This window comes from Acipenser ruthenus, chromosome 38 (assembly GCF_902713425.1).
Source record: "Acipenser ruthenus chromosome 38, fAciRut3.2 maternal haplotype, whole genome shotgun sequence".
Lineage (NCBI taxonomy): Eukaryota > Metazoa > Chordata > Actinopteri > Acipenseriformes > Acipenseridae > Acipenser > Acipenser ruthenus.
The window spans coordinates 8,987,180-9,009,362 of record NC_081226.1 but is presented as its reverse complement, the minus strand read 5'-3'; the positions used below and the strand labels follow the sequence as shown (position 1 = coordinate 9,009,362).

Sequence of the window (22,183 nt, the reverse complement as noted above, 5' to 3'; positions counted from 1 at the left end):
TTTAATTCATGTTTCGTTGTTTGCGACGCAGTGGTGTTGCAGATCCTGAATGAACAAGCCATGGCGAGCCTCCTCAGCAAGACCGATTCAATTAACATTCAACTCAGACCTGTGACAGAAAATCTAACGGGACACGAAGCCTCTGCCTGCTGCTATATTATTACTGTTAGCCGCGGGTTTTTCAGCCGGTCAGTGTTTCTGTGCAGCGCAGGTATGTGATGTTCTCGTCATGGGTAGCTAGTAATGTCAGCGCGGTGTTGATGTGGTTTAACCTGCTGAACTCGGATGCGCGCAACCTCTCGATGCTCTCCTAGTGTCTGGGATAAATCCCGACTGAACTGAACAGATACTGTACGAAACTACACGTGATTGTAGATTCATATTGAATATAAACTACATGGAAACGCATTGCGCGCTGAGAAATAAGCACGTCTGTCTGTGTTAATGACTTTATAAAACATAATGTTCTTGATTACCCTATATATATATATATATATATATATATATATATATATATATATATATATATATATATATATTAATTTGATTTATTTATTAACTGCAGATGCCTTAAACTAAATGATATAGACGCGGTTGTTTTAAACTAAATGATATAGACGCGGTTGTTTTAAACTAAATGATACAGACGCGGTTGTTTTTGTTATTTTGACAAAAGGTATTTAGAGTGTCGCGCTACAGGAAGTGGCTGAAAGCCGATGTAGGTGCAGAACGTGGTACATCATCAGAATGTGGTACTGGTACCAAAACTTGATCCGTGTGACATCAAAAAATGGTACACTGTCAGTGTTGTGATTGACTGCTGCACAAATCAGTAGGAACAAGACAAATTTGTGGTTCACCCACAAAATGGTATATGTTTACAATGTTAGATAACACAATTTGTTGCTCATCAGTTAGTCATATATTTGCTGAATTGTGAAAAAAAAGATATATTAACGAACTATAAAGGTTAAACAGTACTTTGTATTTGTTCAGATGGACGGTTCCTTGTTTTCTGAGCTGAAATTATTTGCACAGCCCGGGCAAGCGCAGTACATGGTGTACCACGTTTTAACATGTACCGCAAAATAACACGACCTGGGACAATTTTAAAAGATTGAGAAATGTCGGGGCACTGGGATGCCTGGTCACCATGTTTTATATATATATATATATTAGCTCAAAGAGCCAGCTGCCCAACGTTTCGATATGTTGTACATATCTTTCTCAAGGGAGCCTGTGTTTGAATCAAAACATTGGAGGTATTTATAGGTTTTTGACGGCATGACAACTACTTGTTATTGTTTACATTCAAATCCATGATTTATTCTTACATGATGTAATGGTGTTCTATATATTGTGACATCATTTTTACTTCTATCTTTGAATCTGTATTAATTCTAATTAACACTACTTTATATAAACTTATATTTTTATTATATCATGCGATGCTGGCTCTGAGGATCAGTCCTGATTTGGCCTCCCCAGCGCATCAGCATGCACAACTTTTGAATGAATTTTGTTTATTTATTTAAATGTTATATATTTATTGAAGTCAATTAGTTCATTCTTTTCTGTTGAGTCCCGCTGGCATAATCGTGTTCAGTCTATTTATCCATTTACTTTCTTTTATTCTTCTATATGTATATATATATATATAGTAAGACAGCAGGGGGGGGTTAATTCCTCCCTGCTGGGTAACAAACTAGGATCCCTGCTGATGAGATGCTTTTTTTGTTGTTGTTGTTGTTGCTGGTCCCTTGAAATTTCTATTAACGAGAGTTGACTGAATACATAATATATAAAAAAAGTAACTAACAAAACTGAAACAAATATATCCGAACAGCTTGCACAATCTACAATAAAGCTAGTTGACTGGCAGAGACTGAAGCCGCCAGTCAGTTTGACTGGCAGCAATAGGTCTGTGACGGGCCTCTAGACCCCGCCCTTTAAAGGCACAGCCAATCGAATGAGTGCGTGATTGGGCAGTTCCAGGCTTGTTAACAAAGCAAGTCTGTGATGGAGGGAGGATTTGTTTATTTCCTTTTCATGCATGATTCTGATTGGCTGCCTCGTGTGTTCGTCGACATGAAAGCACAATGCAAAGTCTAGTCTAGATCTGCCAGTCTGGTCTTAGTTTAATAAAATGTATATAGAAATGTGGAAATATATTTTATTAAAGTAACAGATAAAATCCTACGATATTATAAATTTATTACAAGAAATGTTATGTTCCTTCAATAGTAAAGCCACTCCTGCTATTAAGGCCAGATTGTGTTTGTCACTTGAATGCCCTTCATAACAGTGTATTTAAATAAATACTTTTTCTTCAGCAGCTACTAAACAGAATCCGGTCTGCTGCCATGGACAGTGTGAAGATGGAATCTGTCCAGATTAAAGAGGAGTTCCCTGAACTTGAACCTGCCCCCATTAGAGTGGAGTTCTCTGGGCTGGCTTCCCTCCCCATTAAACAGGAGCTCTGTGAGATGCAATGTGAGAGCAGTCAGCCAGAGGTCTCTGAGATTAAAGCTGAGCACAATGACCTGGAGATCCCCCAGACAGAAGAACCCCTTCCTGTTAAACAAGAAGAGGTGCTGGAAACTGACCGTATTAAACAGGAGCCCCCTGAAGTAGAGTTTGACCACATGGAACCAGGGAAGGAAGAATCCGAGGACTTCAAACCAAACATCCCTGAGCTGGAGCCTGTACACCTGCGGGAGTGTAGCGTGGTGCTGGAGAGAATCTGCGTGAGAGAGCAAGGCGCTGGAGAGGAAGGCTCTCCCAACAGCATGCAAGGAGGTGGAAAGGAAGACGGGCGCTCCCATTCAGAATGCAGTCTAGCAGGTGAGTGACTCCCAGTAGCTGTGACATTGTCATTCTAGATTGCGTGATATCCACAGTGTGGTTGAGAGGGAGGGATCATATTGGTTAGATTACTTTAACCTGTCCAATCCGGCATCGCTTGGGACTAGAAAGTGGTGCCGGATTAGAAAGTTACTGTAAAACATTGAATACTGACCTAAAGGTAAAATGACAAAACTATCTGAACACTAAACAACTGTGTTACTGTACATACACAGTGTAATAAACACAGTAATGCTTCAGCAAACTCTTCACCTGTTATTATCACAAGCCTGTTTAACCCATTCCCATAGAAAGACCTTCACTTGCTCGTACTGTACCTGCATGAGGATTCAGGTGCTTTCTGCTGCATTCAGGGTTTCTCAGTGTTAGCTCTTTTGAGTTGGTGTTTGTTCAGCTTTTCTTTCACTTTGTAGACTTTTGACATTTTATTTGTTGTTCAAGAACTGCACGATTGAGAATGGCACCTGCTGGACGTGGTAGTGTATACACAACACCTTGCTTTTGTACAGTAATCCGTTGCCTATCCATCCTAACCGTTTATCTGCCATGATCAATCTCTTCAGCAATGTTTGTTTATTATTGAACAGAGAAGATTAGTTCAGAGATTGTAGATTCCACCAAAGTTTTCGTACACTGTGTTGTATGTGCTCCATACGCAACCATTGCTGGTAGTGTCACGTGAGCTGTTCAGTGTGTTTTATATGTAAATAAATCCTGATTGCCTGCAGGGCGTATCAACTTCAACCTTGATCTCTTGTCTGTCACTCAGCAGTGAGTGCAAGCACAGACGGCTACTCGCTCTCAAGCATTAATACCCTGTATTTTCTAAACAAGGGATTTAGTGGAACTCCCTAATAAGATCTGAATCTCAAAACAGTAATTGTGCAATAATAATGCATCCTAGATGCAAAATAATCCATTGGACGGAAAAATATTTTGTCTTGCGTTCATGGGACTCACAGAATGGAAAGGGACGCAGACATGCATATTCGTGGTGAACTATTACGCTGCAGCAAAATAACTGTAAAATACTTGCTTGTTCAAAAAAAAAAAAAGACTGTTCAGCAATATAACAGCCTTGATTGAGGTACACTCCAGTCCTGTAGGTGGTAGCAATAAGCCACATGTTTGGCTTAAGCAGCACTGTGTTAAAAACGATAGTTAGTTTTAGACATTTCTGGTGCCAGACCACTGTCTGTGACAATATGTCAAAGCAGTTGTCAATTGTTTTTTTTTTGCTAAGCAGTCATCATGTTCTGACTGTACATGTACAGCAGTCTCTGTGGCACCTCCTAGAGAGGAAACACACTTTGGATGAAACTGATTTTCCCCATTGTCTTAAGGAACAGGAACTTCGCTTAAAAGAACACCTGTAGTGATTTGTAACCTGATAACTCATTATTACATTGATTTAGGCAGACAGATTCCAGAATAGCCAGGCTCTGGATTGTAGAGGGGATCACACCATTCATTTCAATAGGGATTTGATCGGGACCCCAAAATCATACCGAATTAGAATGCTGGTTTGTAGAGGGGCTGGATTAGACAGGGCTCTACAGCTATGGACAAAAGCTTTGCATCTCCTACAATTGTAGGATTGAGGCAGCATTTAAAAAATATATAGACATAATTTAGACCTTTTATTTAGCATCATGTAATCAAAGAAACTACTGAATTACAGTACATTGCAAGATTCTACCGGAAGCCAGAATATTAGTACAGTATTTCAAATAGAGAGAATTGAATTAACAAAACCCATAAACCCTGCATGTGTAATGTAATGCTATGGCATGGAGCTGCACATTTCTAATGCACCGTGATGTATATCTGTACAACAATAAACAAGATGATTCCAAACAGAGAGAGGGAGGGAGCCGTTCCAGTCTCCAAGCACATCATTGACAGCTGATGAGGATTACACTGCAGTTCAGTGTATGCATCTGTACAGACCCCAAGATTAGAAAAAACTCAATGCTATCATGAGAAAGATATCATTGTAATCTAATGCTGAGGAGAAAGATATATTGTAGGGTTTGTCAGGGGAAACATTACAGGAGAACTTCAGGGCTCAGCACAGGGCTCGGTTTCACCAGCATCAGTCTTTACTGACTTTGCTTTCACACAGAAAGGCTTTAAGTTTAACTTTGCATTTTTAAACTGGTGTAACCCAGAGCAAACCCCACAGATAAAATGCACGTACTTCAATCCACTTCACCACCTAGCCACATGCCCTAAGACTACAAGCAGTCCCTCTTACTTTGTTTCCTGGTCATGTTTTCCAGGTTCCAGTCCAGCAGCTAAAGCGAGGGCGGGCGGTGGAGAATATCCTGACTGTGGGAAAGGTTTCACCCAGTTTGGAAACCTGAAAACACACCAGCGAATTCACACTGGAGAGAAACTGTATCGCTGCTCTGACTGTGGGAAGAGTTTCAGTCGGTTAGGAAACCTGAAAAGACACCAGCGAATTCACACAGGAGAGAAACCGTATCGCTGCTCTGACTGTGGAAAGAATTTCAGGGATTTAGGAACCCTGAGACAACACAAGCGAATTCACACTGGAGAGAAACCATTTCATTGCTCTGACTGTGGGATGAGTTTCAGTCATTCAGGACACCTGAAAGCACACCAGCGAATTCACACTGGAGAGAAACCGTATCGCTGCTCTGACTGTGGGAAAAGTTTCAATCAGTCAGGATCCCTGAAAGCACACCAGCGAATTCACACAGATAAACTGTATCACTGCTCAGACTGCGGGAAGAGTTTCAATGTGTTTCAAAACCTAAAAAGACACCAGCGAATTCACACTGGAGAGAAACCATATTGCTGCTCTGACTGTGGGAAGAGTTTCAATCAGTCAGGAGACATGAAAAAACACCAGCGAATTCACACTGGAGAGAAACCATTTCACTGCTCTGACTGTGGGATGAGTTTCAGTTACACAGAAGCCCTGAAAGCACACCAGCAAATTCATCTAGGATATAGCCTGTATTGCTGCTCTGACTGTGGGAAGAGTTTCAGTTTTTCAGGGTACCTGAAAACACACCAGCGAATTCACAAAGGAGAAAAACCATATTGGTGCTCAGAATGTGGAAAGAGTTTCATTAACATAGGAAATCTTGAAAAACACCAGCGAATTCACACAGGAGAGAAACCATATCTCTGCTCTGACTGTGGGAAGAGTTTCAGTCACACAGAATACCTGAAATCACACCAGCGAATTCACACAGGAGAGAAACCGTATCACTGCTCTGACTGTGGGAAGAATTTCCGTTTTAAAACCAACCTTCATACACACCAACGAATACACACAGGAGAGAAACAGTATCGCTGCTCTGACTGTGGGAAGAGTTTCCGTGCTAAAAATGACCTTCAAGTACACCAACGAACTCATACAGGAGAGAAACCGTATTGCTGCTCTGACTGTGGCAAGCACTTCCATCAGGCAGGAGCTCTGAAATCACACCAGCGCATTCACACCGGAGACAAAGCCCATGTTCATTCAGAACAAGACATTAACATCGCATTATGAGTCCCTGTGTAAAATACTGTTTTGTGTATCACTCTTAAGAGCTTGCATTTTAAGTGGTCAAGATGCTGTTCAACAACTTGCATTCTGATTGTGTCAGAAAGTGGGCGGAGACGCGGACACGTCACAAGAGGCTTCTCTGCTGTCAGTTTAACTCAGGCTGTCAATGCAGTCAATGCCTGGGAGCGGGAATATGCAGAAAGGAAACTATCCTGCACCTCATCTGATGGACGAGTCAGGAGAAATTGATAACTCAGTGTGGGGAATGAGTTTCAGGGTTTAGCATTTAAACTGCATAGACTTGAAAATAAATACATTGATGGGAACGAGTATCCCGACCCCGGTATGTAGCATCCCAGAGACAAGACTGCACCGTCCTTACTGGACAACCGCCTGGAGGGTTTGTCTTGTAAATTCATCATGTTTCTAGAACAAACGATAGTGTTGCAATGATTGAATATTTTGCAATGTGCATTGTCCATGCTTTTATTTTACCCTGCTTTTGTAAACTGCATCATATAATACAAGTGTAGCACGCATGTGTACGGGTCATAGGTACAGAAACTCAGACAGGTTTTATCCCGGCTCTTTCTTGCTCTTTTGCAGTGTTGGACCAGAAGAGTAGTTAAAGGGCTCCTCTGTGGTATGATTGTGTGGCACCTGCAGATGTACAAGGGAGTGGAGAAATGTGTAGCATTGTAGAGCTGAACAGGAATCGGCCCCGGTAGCCATGGTGACTTGAGGTGAAATGGCCTGATCACCATAGTAACACCAATATGTATTGGGGGAGATCGCCTCTCCCGAATTCCTGAGCTTTGGAGGCCCTGAATAAACAAGATCGGGTTGCACCAGGACTCCAAGGTGAGAGGTTGAAGATGAAAAGTCCTTTGTGCTAGGGTTAGGTTTTCATTTAGAAGAGAGAGCTACGGGTAACAGCCTTACGAAAGCTCTTCCCAATATTCAACAGGAACACCCCATAGTTTGATCAACATTGTAAGAAACTTAAATAAATCAAAAGGCCATAAAGAGAAACTCGACCAACTGGGTTGCAATCGAAGAAAGGAAAAGTCAACGAATGTTGAACCAATAATGAATGAACTGATTCAGCCTGCTGCCACTGGTCAAATTTACAGCAAGAGTTTTCCAATCCACTGAGCGAGTCTGGGTTGTGTGACCAGGAATACAAGCAAATCCTACAGGCCTCTGACGCTGGGAAATTGAACCACAGACATAATACATGTAACGGTGTTCAGTTTAAGGGCCGTGGATTCTAACTGAAGGATGTATAAATAAACAACAGATTGCTAAAGAATGAATTACGATTTCGTAATATCCTATTAGAATTTACTGAGTTTATTGTTCTTTCCTGACTCATATATATTGAAACAATTCTAACCTGCATCGATTGCAAGACAAAGGAAACTTCTGGAGTGGAAATGTAGCTGTGCTGGACAGCAGCTGGAATTGAGTTCAAAACCAGTATAAACATGAGTAGTGTTAGAGCTCTTGTGAGATCAGAGAAAGAATAGAACACTGCACCCCTCTGCATCTCCAAGTAAGAGATGTGCATGTCAATACCTCCCTGCATTGCTTGCTGTTCCCTGTTTAATAAAGCATTGGTATTAAACTCTTGTACTGAGTGCATCATTCTGCGTTAACCCATTCCAGAGACTCACCCCCAAGTGTTTAGTTTAGGCTCAAACTTCTTCCACACATTGTAATTGTTATATAAACAGAATACCACTTATGTAATCACAGAAGGGTTTTGTCCACTGGAGTTAGGATGTGTTTCAGTGGAGCGGCACTGACTCATGCTGGAGGCTCATTGCACCATTATTAAAATATGAATGCAGTGTTCAGTGCAATAAGAGAGATAACAGAAGACTGTTGCTAGGCTGCTGTAGTGTGTGATGATGATGATGATGATGATGATGATGATGATGATGATCTGTGCAGTAAAGGGTTACCTGGAGGTGTTTTGTGCAACCGGTCCCTGGTTTTCAGGAATTGTGACTGATGACATTTAGAATGAATTAAAAACACACAAAACAAATGCACTGACTCGCTTCTGTAATATCACAAAAAATACAACACAAAACAGCCACATATAAACAGCATCATTACATTTAGATTTGAATACAACACAAAACAGCCACATATAAAAAGCATCATTACATTTAGATTTGAATACAACACAGAACAGACACATATAAAAAGCATCATTACATTTAGATTTGAATACAACACTAAACAGCCACATATAAAAAGCATCATTACATTTAGATTTGAATACAACACAAAACAGCCACATATAAACAGCATCATTACATTTAGATTTGAATACAACACAAAACAGCCACATATAAAAAGCATCATTACATTTAGATTTGAATACAACACAGAACAGACACATATAAAAAGCATCATTACATTTAGATTTGAATACAACACTAAACAGCCACATATAAAAAGCATCATTACATTTAGATTTGAATACAACACAAAACAGCCACATATAAAAAGCATCATTACATTTAGATTTGAATACAACACAAAACAGCCACATATAAAAAGCATCATTACATTTAGATTTGAATACAACACAAAACAGACACATATAAAAAGCATCATTACATTTAGATTTGAATACAACACAAAACAGCCACATATAAAAAGCATCATTACATTTAGATTTGAATACAACACAAAACAGCCACATATAAAAAGCATCATTACATTTAGATTTGAATACAACACAAAACAGCCACATATAAAAAGCATCATTACATTTAGATTTGAATACAACACAGAACAGACACATATAAAAAGCATCATTACATTTAGATTTGAATACAACACAAAACAGCCACATATAAAAAGCATCATTACATTTAGATTTGAATACAACACAAAACAGCCACATATAAAAAGCATCATTACATTTAGATTTGAATACAACACAAAACAGACACATATAAACAGCATCATTACATTTAGATTTGAATACAACACAAAACAGCCACATATAAAAAGCATCATTACATTTAGATTTGAATACAACACAAAACAGACACATATAAAAAGCATCATTACATTTAGATTTGAATACAACACAAAACAGCCACATATAAAAAGCATCATTACATTTAGATTTGAATACAACACAAAACAGCCACATATAAAAAGCATCATTACATTTAGATTTGAATACAACACAAAACAGACACATATAAAAAGCATCATTACATTTAGATTTGAATACAACACAAAACAGCCACATATAAAAAGCATCATTGCATTTAGATTTGAATACAACACAAAAGACACATATAAACAGCATCATTACATTTAGATTTGCTCCCCTAGTCATACATGTATATTAATACAGTTAAGAATAAAGTGTGTTAGAAAACAATGGATCACCATCTCAAATTCACAACCAAAGAACATTCTGCATTGAAATGGAGTTAAAAAATGTTTTACTGACTATACCTTACTACTTATGCATCGTTTGCATGATTTATTTTAATTGCAAATCTATATACTGCACTATTTCAGTTTTGTTACAGGATACATTAGTTTATCTCTAATGTAATCACAGTTCTACATATACACTGCCCCTGTTCTGAGGCTATGTGCCAAATTCTGGGCTGCTCTGCTGTTCCGAATTCAGCTGAGTTTATGGGATGTTCTGCTCTACAGATGACAGCCCAGTTTGTAGGTCATGCTCAGTTTACCATAAAAATGTTCAACAGAACTGGATCGTGAATTCATTTAAGAGTAACCTTTAGTACATGAATCAAAGTTGACAACTTTTTTTGACTCTCCCCAAATAAGAATTAGAAACAGAAATAACATTTAAATGTAAAAAAAAGCTTATTTCTTTATTACAATGAAAAAACTGCATTGCACTGAAATAGATACAGTACTGAAAATGCAGGTGTTTTCCTTTATTAAAGGTTAATATCAAAATACATTTTGAGAAGGAACATGGTATTTCAAAAAAAGGACATCTCATTTGCTTATGTAATGTCCATCAATATATAGTCATGTGTAGCGGTTTATCAAACCTCAATATGAATAGAATGGTGGAATTCAACATATTTTATAAACCTATTACATGCAACAAAATAAATAAATACAAACATACAAAAAAGGCCTATATCTGCTGTTTAACACATGGGTTTTAAGAGACCAGCGCCCTTCAACAACTTAACATGGATATTATTGGATTGCATTGGTCAATTACTCCTCATCTATTCCTGATAGTTATACTGTAGGCTAGCGTTGCTTGCAGCATTTCTGTGCAACTGCAAGATGTTTTTGCAGAATTCTACATGTAAGGTTTCTGTTGGACTTTAGTCCCAATTACTGTATTCACAGTTTAGAGTGGGTCTCCAAACTTCACTGCCGTGTAAAAGGATTGGTTGTATAACTCTCTCACAATGTTAAAATGCCTCTACGCTTTCCCACTCGTGTCAACGTCATATTCCTCCGACAGACAAGAACCAATCAAAACGCGAGACTGTTAAGCAGTTCCATCCCCAAAACCGGGGTTGCGTCATACCTCCGCGTCTTTTCAAAGAGAAGAACAACAACAAACGATAGAAATTTAAAAGAAAAAAGATTGAGCTCCGCAGAGTTGACAAGGTGTGGACGATAATAAAAAAGTGAGTCCCATGTTGTTGTTTTTAATTGGTGTTTGGTTGTTCTCGACGCAGTGGTGTTTTGCTGTTAGCCGCGGGTTTTTCAGCCGGTCAGTGTTTCTGTGCAGCGCAGGTATGTGATGTTCTCGTCATGGGTAGCTAGTAATGTCAGCGCGGTGTTGATGTGGTTTAACCTGCTGAACTCGGATGCGCGCAACCTCTCGATGCTCTCCTAGTGTCTGGGATAAATCCCGACTGAACTGAACAGATACTGTACGAAACTACACGTGATTGTAGATTCATATTGAATATAAACTACATGAAAACGCATTGCGCGCTGAGAGATAAGCACGTCTGTCTGTGTTAATGACTTTGTAAAATAATGTTCTTGATTACTCTATTTTATTATTTTTTAATTATTATTGTTTTTTTAACTGCAGGTGCCATAAACTAAATGATAGACGCGATTGTGTTATGTTATTTTGACAAAAGGTACAGGAAGTGGCTGAAAACCGGTGTAGGTGCAGAACGTGGTACATCATCAGAATATGGTACTGGTACCAAAATGTGTACCGTCAAAAAATAGTATGCTGTCAGTGTTGTGATTGACTGCTGCACAAATCACTAGGAATAAGACAAACTGTAGATCACCCACAGAATGGTATATGTTTACAATGTTAGATAACACAATGTGTTGCTCATTAGTTAGTCACATATTTGCTGAATTGGAAGAAAAAAATGATATTAAAATGAACTTTAAAGGTCAAACAGTACTTTGTATTTGTTCAGATGGACGGTACCTTGTTTTCTGAGCTATAATTATTTGCAAAGCCCGGGCAAGCGCAGTACATGGTGTACCACGTTTTAACATGTACCGCAAAATAACACGGCCTGGGACTTTTTTAACATAACATATACTGTTATACAGACTTTTCAGCACGATAGGCTTTTTACAGTATATAGTGAGTATTAATGGGCTTTTTAATTAGTATTAATTAGACATTCTGTAGTAACACAGGGATGTGATAAAATCAATGCTGAAGCGACCTTATATTTATATGACATTTGTTATTTTGCACAGGTTAAGCTGTGTCAGAATGAACCACTCGCAGCGAGTCCAGCCTTTGATATGGAGACACCACGCACACACTTAACTTGAGCTTACATTAAACTATAATGTGGGCACATTTTAAGGTCTTTATTGTAAAAAGGTCTTCACAGAATTAAAAAATAACTTAATACAGTCGGTAAAATTCCTTAGTAACAAAACTAATCTGTACACAAAATATTAAGGCATTGGGTGTTCGATGTGCTTTTAGTACTCACATACACACACATGCGCACATACACGCACACACACACACGTGTGGAAGACCATCCGGGTCAGAAACACACTATTTAGTGCATCTTCAAATATTTAGTACATGCAGGGGCACTGGCCCCTCCAATAATCATCTCCAAAATATTGATTTCTGCCCTTTCTGTCACTGACACTCACACACTAAACGTATTTCCTCATAAAGTGCAGTTATGGACGTGTGTGTACTTGAGACCTGTGCTTGACATCTTTTTGATGATGTCTGACCGGAAAGGAAAAATTGTAATGCTGGATCTGGTCCGACATAGGGCCGCAAAGGGTTGAACTTTTTCAACAGATAAAATCGTATGATATTATATATTTATTACAAGAAATTCTGTGTTCCTTCAATGGTAAAGCCACTCCTGCTATAATGCCAGATTGTGTCTGTCCCTTGAATGCCCTTCATAACACATTTTAAATTGATACATAATTATTTGTTCAGCAGCTACTAAACAGAATCCTGTGTGCTGCCATGGACAGTGTGAAGATGGAATCTGTCCAGATTAAAGAGGAGTTCCCTGAACTTGAACTTGTCCCCATTAGAGTGGAGTTCTCTGGGCTGACTTCCCTCCCCATTAAACAGGAGCTCTGTGAGATGCAATGTGACAGCAGTCAGCTAGAGGTCTCTGACATTAAAGCTGAGCACAATGAACAGGAGATCCCCCAGACAGAAGAACACCTTCCTGTGAAACAAGAAGAGGTGCTGGAAACTGTCCGTATTAAACAGGAGCCCCCTGAAGTAGAGTTTGACCACATGGAACCAGGGAAAGAAGAATCCGAGGACTTCAAACCAAACATCCCTGAGCTGGAGCCTGTACGCCTGCGGGAGTGTAGCGTGGTGCTGGAGAGAATCTGCGTGAGAGAGCAAGGCGCTGGAGAGGAAGGCTCTCCCAACAGCACGCAAGGAGGTGGAAAGGAAGACGGGCGCTCCCATTCAGAATGCAGTCTAGCAGGTGAGTGACTCCCAGTAGCTGTGACATTGTCATTCTAGATGCGTGAAATCCACAGTGTGGTTGAAAGAGAGGGAGCATATTGGTTAGAGTACTTTAAAACCTGTCCAATCCGGCATCGCTTGGGACTGGAAAGTGGTGCCAGATTAGAGAGTTACTGTAAAACATTGAATACTGACCTAAAGGTAAAATGACTAAACTATCTGAACACTAAACAACTGTGTTACTGTACACACACAGTGTAATAAACACAGTAATGCTTCAGCAAACTCTTCACCTTTTATCACAAGCCTGTTTAACCCATTCCCATAGAAAGACCTTCACGTGCTCGTACTGTACCTGCATGAGGATTCAGATGCTTTCTGCTGCATTCAGGGTCTCTCACTGTTAGCTCTTTTGAGTTGGTGTTTTGTTCAGCTTTTCTTTCAAGAGTTCGCTCGCTGTGTGGATGATTAGACATGTATTTGCTGTTCAACAACTGCACAATTCAGAATGGCGCCGGCTGGACATGGTAGTGTATACACAACATCAGGCAGAAGGGACAGATTCCAGAATAGCCAGGCTCTGGACTGTAGAGGGGATCACACCATTCATTTCAATAGGGATTTGATCAGGACCCCAAAATCATACCGAATTAGAATGCTGGTTTGTAGAGGGGCTGGATTAGACAGGGCTCTACAGCTATGGACAAAAGCTTTGCATCTCCTACAATTGTAGGATTGAGGCATAATAAAAAACATATAAACATCATTTAGACCCTTTATTTAGCATCATGTAAACAAAGAAACGACATATTGCAAAATTCTACCAGAAGCCAGAATAGTATCACAGTATTTCCTGTTAGATTTCGAAATGTCACATTATATAGTGTGTATTTATTTATTTTTGTCTCAGTCCTAAAATTCTAGGTGTTTCTAAACTTTTGGCTGTACTGTAGATTGCTGATGCTTTTACAGTCTGTGTAACTGTATAAAATAAACTGCTTGTGTTTCTGTCTGTATACTGGAGTCCTGTAACCCACTGTGTTGGGATTCAATTATAGGAATTATAAATTGAGAGAACTGAATTAACAAAACACATAAACCCTGCATGTGTAATGTAATGCTATGGCATGGGGCTGCACATTTCTAATGCACCGTGATGTATATCTGTACAACAATAAACAAGATGATTCCAAACAGAGAGAGGGAGGGAGCCGTTCCAGTCTCCAAGCACATCATTGACAGCTGATGCGGATTACACTGCAGTTCAGTGTATGCATCTGTACAGACCCCAAGATTAGAAAAAACTCAATGCCATCATGAGAAAGATATCATTGTAATCTAATGCTGAGGAGAAAGATATATTGTAGGGTTTGTCAGGGGAAACATTACAGGAGAACTTCAGGGCTCAGCACAGGGCTCGGTTTCACCAGCATCAGTCTTTACTGACTTTGCTTTCACACAGAAAGGCTTTAAGTTTAACTTTGCATTTTTAAACTGGTGTAACCCAGAGCAAACCCCACAGCTAAAATGCACACACTTTAATCCAGGGGTTCCAAACAGCACCACCTTCAGGCCGCGGGTGCAATGACATTCTATGTGTTTTTTTCTATTAATAACGATAAGCAGGCGTCGGCAGCAGCTGTAATTATAGAAAAATAAAGTGTAGCAAGGGAGTATCGGCGGACTGTCAATCAAAGCAGAAATTCACAAATCAGAGCTAACAGATTGCCTTCCTGTAGGCGGGATGTAGAGCGAGAGCTCTGACAATAGGGCGGTGTTGAGGTCATGTGATCGCTCTGCTGGCAGATGTAAAAAGTGTGTTCAGTATTCATAACATTACAATATGTCGAATCCGCTACCAAAGAATACGTTTTGCAAAGTATAAAGAACAGAAAAGGCAGCTGCAGGAGTTTGAATGCATTTGTACCGCGGGCTCAGCTTTGAGGAGCTGGAATGGGTTTTTTTCTTTTGTAGAAACGTTTCCATACGAACTTTTGTAATAACATTCATTTACAATTGATGCCAATGATGAATACGTTTTTGTCACTAAGTAGCTATTAACATTTAAAATATTGCGTGCTTTGATGTTTCAATATTAACTAAATCAAGTTATGAATCAAACTAAGTCTTTTTGCATGCCGGTAATTGATTTATTAAAATGTTTGGTTATACTGCTATTTTATACATATTTTTTGTTGAAACATTATAATAATAATTATACAAAGGTACCTAATTAAAAGGTTGATAAAAACGTCTGTTTAATCTTTGCAATTTATTGTATTCACTAAAATTAAAGTGTTTGAATTTTTAACTCTGTGCATATTCTATGTGATTTCCATCTTTCACATTATTTATTCAAATGAATAAAGGACAGTTTAGATTAGCTTTATTTATCATGTTACAGGTTTAAGCATAGAAAATGTTTTTAATTTGACATTTTCCCAAGGAGTGCTAATAGTGGGCCGCAGTGCCTGATGCAGCTGAACAGGTGGGCCTCGGGGGGAATTGGGAACCCCTGCTTTAATCCACTCCTCCACCTAGCCACATGTCCTAAGCCTACAAGCAGTCCCTCTTACTTTCTTTCCTGTTCATATTTTCCAGGTTCCAGTCCAGCAGCAGGCAGTGGAAAATATCCTGACTGTGGGAAAGGTTTCACCCAGTTAGGACACCTGAAAACACACCAGCAAATTCACACTGGAGAGAAACTGTATCGCTGCTCTGACTGTGGAAAGAGTTTCAGTCGGTTACGAAACCTGAAAACACACCAACGAATTCACACAGGAGAGAAACCGCATGGTTGCTCTGACTGTGGGATGAGTTTCAGTCAATCAGGACACCTGAAAGCACACCAGCGAATTCACACAGGAGAGAAACCATATTGCTGCTCTGACTGTGGGAAGAGTTTCAGGGAAAGAGGAACCCTGAGAAATCACGAGCGAATTCACACAGGAGAGAAACCGTATTGCTGCTCTGACTGTGGGAAGAGTTTCAGTCAATCAGGAGCCCTGAAAGCACACCAGCAAATTCACACAGGAGAGAAACCGTATTGTTGCTCTGACTGTGGGAAGAGTTTCAGTCTGTTAGGACACCTGAAATCACACCAGCAGATTCACACAGGAGAGAAACCGTATTGCTGCTCTGACTGTGGGAAGAGTTTCAGTCAATCAGGACACCTGAAATCACACCAGCAAACTCACACAGGAGAGAAACCGTATTGCTGCTCTGACTGTGGGAAGAGTTTCAGAGTTTCAGAACAACTGAAAAGACACCAGCGAATTCATACAGGAGAGAAACCGTATAGCTGCTCTGACTGTGGGAAGAGTTTCAGAGTTTCTGAACATCTGAAAGCACACCAGCGAATTCACACAGGAGAGAAACCGTATCGCTGCTCTGACTGTGGGAAGAGTTTCAGTCAGTTAGCAGCCCTAAGAAAACATGAGCGAATTCACACAGGAGAGAAACCGTATCACTGCTCTGACTGTGGAGAGAGTTTCAGAGAAAGAGGAACCCTGACAAAACATGAGCGAATTCACACAGGAGAGAAACCGTATTGCTGCTCTGACTGTGGGAAGAGTTTCAGTCAGTTAAGTAACCTCAAACAACACACCAGCAAACTCACACAGGAGAGAAATTGTACCAGTGCTCTGACTGTGGAAACAGTTTCAACAAGTTAGGACATCTTCAAACACATCAGTGAATTCACAACGGATACAAACCCTAAGGACCATGTTCATTCAGAAAGAAACATTACCTTACATCAGCGCTCCAGATAAGGTTTTGGGTCTGGGAGTAACTTACCCTTTTAACACTGAGAGTAAAATGTTTTTCAGGGGGTAAAATGCAACATTACCTTGAAGTCCTGAGTAATCTCGATAAATACTGTACAATCTTTGATGCTAATGGGCAGGCATTAAAAAAAAAAGCCTTCCATTTTAACTGCAGTGTTTCTTTGAACTACGGCACAACCACAGTTCTACAAGATTCTTTATCGGCTCACCACATTTTTTTTCGATGTATCACACTGACTCTGCAAATCAATTACATTATATTTTAACATTAACCTCTTTTGCGATACAGACGTACCCTGCACGTCATGATTAAAAACATGGTTAAAAATGTTTAAAAAACAGATATATCAATCTGGATTGCTGTTTTTTCACTCGGGGTGGTTCATTGAGGAGTTATTACACAACATATTAATGTCATTATATTACATAGATAAAATATATTTGATGTGATGCAGTTGTTAAATGTAATTTACAGCCTGTTTGAATGCAAGCAGTGGCCATCTTTGGCTTGCACTGGAAACAGCCAGAATGAATTTAAAACAATCTGTGTGTAACTTTCGTTTTCTTTTCAATGAGGATTGATAATAAAAAAAGTTTACCTTTTGATTAGTAGCTGTTTTATCGAGCTGTGCTTCATGAAATCAGCTTTGAAGTTACATACGACTATTTGTCTATGTCTTGTTTTGTTCATGTGACAGAGAGGAAGATACTTCCTGCTCCTGACTGTATCATCGTGTGACACCATTGTAATGTACAGAGTGTGTGGGAGCTACTGTATCATCGTGTGACACCATTGTAATGCACCGAGCGTGTGGGAGCTACTGTATCATCGTGTGACACCATTGTAATGCACCGAGCGTGTGGGAGCTACTGTATCATCGTGTGACACCATTGTAATGCACAGAGTGTGTGGGAGCTACTGTATCATCGTGTGACACCATTGTAATGCACCGAGCGTGTGGGAGCTACTGTATCATCGTGTGACACCATTGTAATGCACCGAGCGTGTGGGAGCTACTGTATCATCGTGTGACACCATTGTAATGCACCGAGCGTGTGGGAGCTACTGTATCATCGTGTGACACCATTGTAATATACAGAGCGTGTGGGAGCTACTGTATCATCGTGTGACACCATTGTAATGCACCGAGCGTGTGGGAGCTACTGTATCATCGTGTGACACCATTGTAATGTACAGAGCGTGTGGGAGCTACTGTATCATCGTGTGACACCATTGTAATGCACCGAGCGTGTGGGAGCTACTGTATCATCGTGTGACACCATTGTAATGCACCGAGCGTGTGGGAGCTACTGTATCATCGTGTGACACCATTGTAATGTACAGAGCGTGTGGGAGCTACTGTATCATCGTGTGACACCATTGTAATGTACCGAGCGTGTGGGAGCTACTGTATCATCGTGTGACACCATTGTAATGCACCGAGCGTGTGGGAGCTACTGTATCATCGTGTGACACCATTGTAATGTACAGAGCGTGTAGGAGCTACTGTATCATCGTGTGACACCATTGTAATGTACAGAGCGTTTGGGAGCTACTGTATCATCGTGTGACACCATTGTAATGCACCGAGCGTGTGGGAGCTACTGTATCATCGTGTGACACCATTGTAATGCACCGAGCGTGTGGGAGCTACTGTATCATCGTGTGACACCATTGTAATGCACAGAGTGTGTGGGAGCTACTGTATCATCGTGTGACACCATTGTAATGCACCGAGCGTGTGGGAGCTACTGTATCATCGTGTGACACCATTGTAATGCACCGAGCGTGTGGGAGCTACTGTATCATCGTGTGACACCATTGTAATGTACAGAGTGTGTGGGAGCTACTGTACTTCCAACTTTTAAAAAAGTGTTGTAAACCCAGCGATCATAGGGTAAAAATAAACATTAGGAACCGTGTGTTTTTTGTATATAGCTACTCAATGCCATCATGAGAAAGATATAATTGTAATCTAATGCTGAGGAGAAAGATATATTGTAGGGTTTGTCAGGGGCAATAAACCTGAAACATTACAGGAGAACTTCACAGTCAGATTTTGATCCCAGGGCTCGGTTTCACCAGCATCAGTCTTTACTGACTTTGCTTTCACACAGAAAGGCTTTAAGTTTAACTTTGCATTTTTAAACTAGTGTAACCCAGAGCAAACCCCACAGCTAAAATGCACACACTTTAATCCACTTCACCACCTAGCCACATGCCCTAAAAACTGTATCGCTGCTCTGACTGTGGGAAGAGTTTTAGGGATTCAGGAACCCTGAAAAGACACCAGCGAATTCACACAGGAGAGAAACCATATTCCTGCTCTGACTGTGGGAAGAGTTTCATTCAGTCAGGACACCTGAAAAGACACCAGCGAATTCATACTGGAGAGAAACCATTTCGCTGCTCTGACTGTGGGATGAGTTTCAGTCATTCAGGAGACATGAAAAAGCACCAACGAATTCACACAGGAGAGAAACCGTATTGCTGCTCTGACTGTGGGAAGAGTTTCAGTTTTTCAGGAGACATGAAAAAACACCAGAGAATTCACACAGGAGAGAAACCGTATCACTGCTCTGACTGTGGGAAGAGTTTCTGTTTTAAAACCAATCTTCATACACACCAACAAATTCACACAGGAGAGAAACCATATCACTGCTCTGACTGTGGGAAGAGTTTCCGTTTGAAAACCAACCTTCATATACACCAACGAATTCACACAGGAGAGAAACCGTATCACTGCTCTGATTGTGGGAAGAGTTTCTGTACTAAAAATGACCTTCGAGTACATCAACAAATTCATACAGGAGAGAAACCGTATTGGTGCTCTGACTGTGGCAAGCACTTCCGTCAGGCAGGAGCTCTGAAATCACACCAGCGAATTCACAACGGTGACAAAGCCCATGTTCATTCAGAACGAAACCTTAACCTTGCATTATGAGTCCCTGTGTAATTTACTGTTTTGTGTATCGCTCTAAGAGCTTGATTTTTAAATGGTCAAAATGCTCTTCAAGAACTTAAACTCTGATTGTGTCAGAAAGTTGGCGGAGACGCGGACACGTCACAAGAGGCTTCTCTGCTGTCAGTTTAACTCAGGCTGTCAATGCAGTCATAAGAACATAAGAAAGTTTAACAACGAGAGGAGGCCAGTCAGCCCCTCTTGCTCGTTTGGTTGTTAGTAGCTTATTGATCCCAGAATCTCATCGAGCAGCTTCTTGAAGGATCCCAGGGTGTCAGCTTCAATAACATTACTGGGGAGTTGGTTCCAGACCCTCACAATTCTCTGTGTAAAAAAGTGCCTCCTATTTGCTGTTCAACAACAGATATTATTATTATTATTTATTTCTTAGCAGACACCCTTATCCAGGGCGACTTACAATTGTTAGAAGATATCCCATTATACAGATATCACATTATTTTTACATACAATTACCCATTTATACAGTTGGGTTTTTACTGGAGCAATCTAGGTAAAGTACCTTGCTCAAGGGTACAACAGCAGTGTCCCCCACTGGGGATTGAACCCACGACCCTCCGGTCAAGAGTCCAGAGCCCAGAGCCCTAACCACTACTACTGTTCTGAATGCCCCTTTATCTAATCTCCATTTGTGACCCCTGGTCATTGTTTCTTTTTTCAGGTCAAAGAAGTCCCCTGGGTCGACACTGTCAATACCTTTTAGGATTTTGAATGTTTGTATCAGATCGCCGCATAGTCTTTGTTCAAGACTGAATAGAATCAATTCTTTTAGCCTGTCTGCATACGACATGCCTTTTAAACCAGTGATAATTCTGGTCGCTCTTCTTTGCACTCTTTCTAGAGCAGCAATATCCTTTTTGTATCGAGGTGACCAGAACTGAACACAATATTCTTGGTGAGGTCTTACTAATGCATTGTAAAGTTTTAACATTAATTCCCTTGCTTTAAATTCAGCACTTCTCACAATATATCCGAGCATCTTGCTGGCCTTTTTTATAGCTTCCCCACATTGTCTAGATGAAGACATTTCTGAGTCAACATAAACTCCTAGGTCTTTTTCATAGATCCCTTCTTCAATTTCAGTATCTCCCATATGATATTTATAATGCACATTTGTATTGCCTGCATGCAATACTTTACACTTTTCTCTATTAAATGTCATTTGCCATCTGTCTGCCCAGTTCTGACTGCTGTCTTGATCATTTTGAATGACCTTTGCTGCTGCAACAGTGTTTGCCACTCCTCCTATTTTTGTGTCGTCTGCAAATTTAACAAGTTTGCTTACTATACCAGAATCTAAATCATTAATGTTAATTAATGATTTAGTTACACCACTGGTTACCTTGCTCCATTTTGAGGTTTCTCCTCTAATCAGTACTTTCCGTTTTCTACATGTTAACCACTCCCTAATCCATGTGCATGCATTTCCTTGAATCCCTACTGCATCCCTTCCTTTCTGCATATTCCCGATCCCAGTCATTGCCTGGGAGCGGGAATATGCAGAAAGGAAACTATTCCGCACCTCATCTGATGGACGAGTCAGGAGAAATTGATAACTCAGTGTGGGGAATCAGTATCAGGGTTTAGCATTTAAACTGCATAGACTTGAAAATAAATAAATTGATGGAACGACTATCCCGACCCTGGTATGTAGCATCCCAGAGAGAAGACTGCACCGTCCTTACTGGGCAACCGTCTGCAGGGTTTTATCCTGTAATCCCTGAATAAAAAAGATCGTGTTGCACCTGGACTCCAAGGTGAGAGGTTGAAGATGAATAATCCTTTGTGCTAGGGTTAGGTTTTCAGTAAGAAGAGAGAGCTACTCATTTAACGCAGATGCAAATTATTTTGGAGCCTTCCCAGGGAAGAAATGTGAATAAAATAAAACATCCTAGTTCAAACAGCTGAGTGTAAAGGATTGTGGGAAATGTATTCACTTGCATCCACATTAGCATCTCTGTTCTGTATTTTAGTGTTGTTTGGGGACTTCAGTTCCCATGATGCATTTCGAGTTGCCATGCTGCTCACACAAATACGTGCGCTCCTTGATGACAAGTGGAGGTGCTGAAAGCGATGGATAATG

The 22,183-nt window shown here is 40.3% G+C and overlaps 1 protein-coding gene and 1 pseudogene across 1 annotated transcript; both read left to right on the top strand.

Annotated features, from left to right (window-relative positions):
* The first annotated feature begins 2,337 nt into the window (after positions 1 to 2,337).
* LOC131706923 (zinc finger protein 850-like) lies at positions 2,338 to 19,352 on the top strand (annotated as a pseudogene).
* LOC131706922 (zinc finger protein 239-like) lies at positions 19,099 to 20,774 on the top strand. The gene is made up of 2 exons (XM_059008867.1): positions 19,099 to 19,120; positions 19,352 to 20,774. Exons 1-2 carry the CDS (start codon positions 19,099 to 19,101, stop codon positions 20,062 to 20,064), a joined length of 735 nt encoding a protein of 244 aa, XP_058864850.1. The 3' UTR covers positions 20,065 to 20,774.
* The last annotated feature ends 1,409 nt before the right edge of the window (positions 20,775 to 22,183 follow it).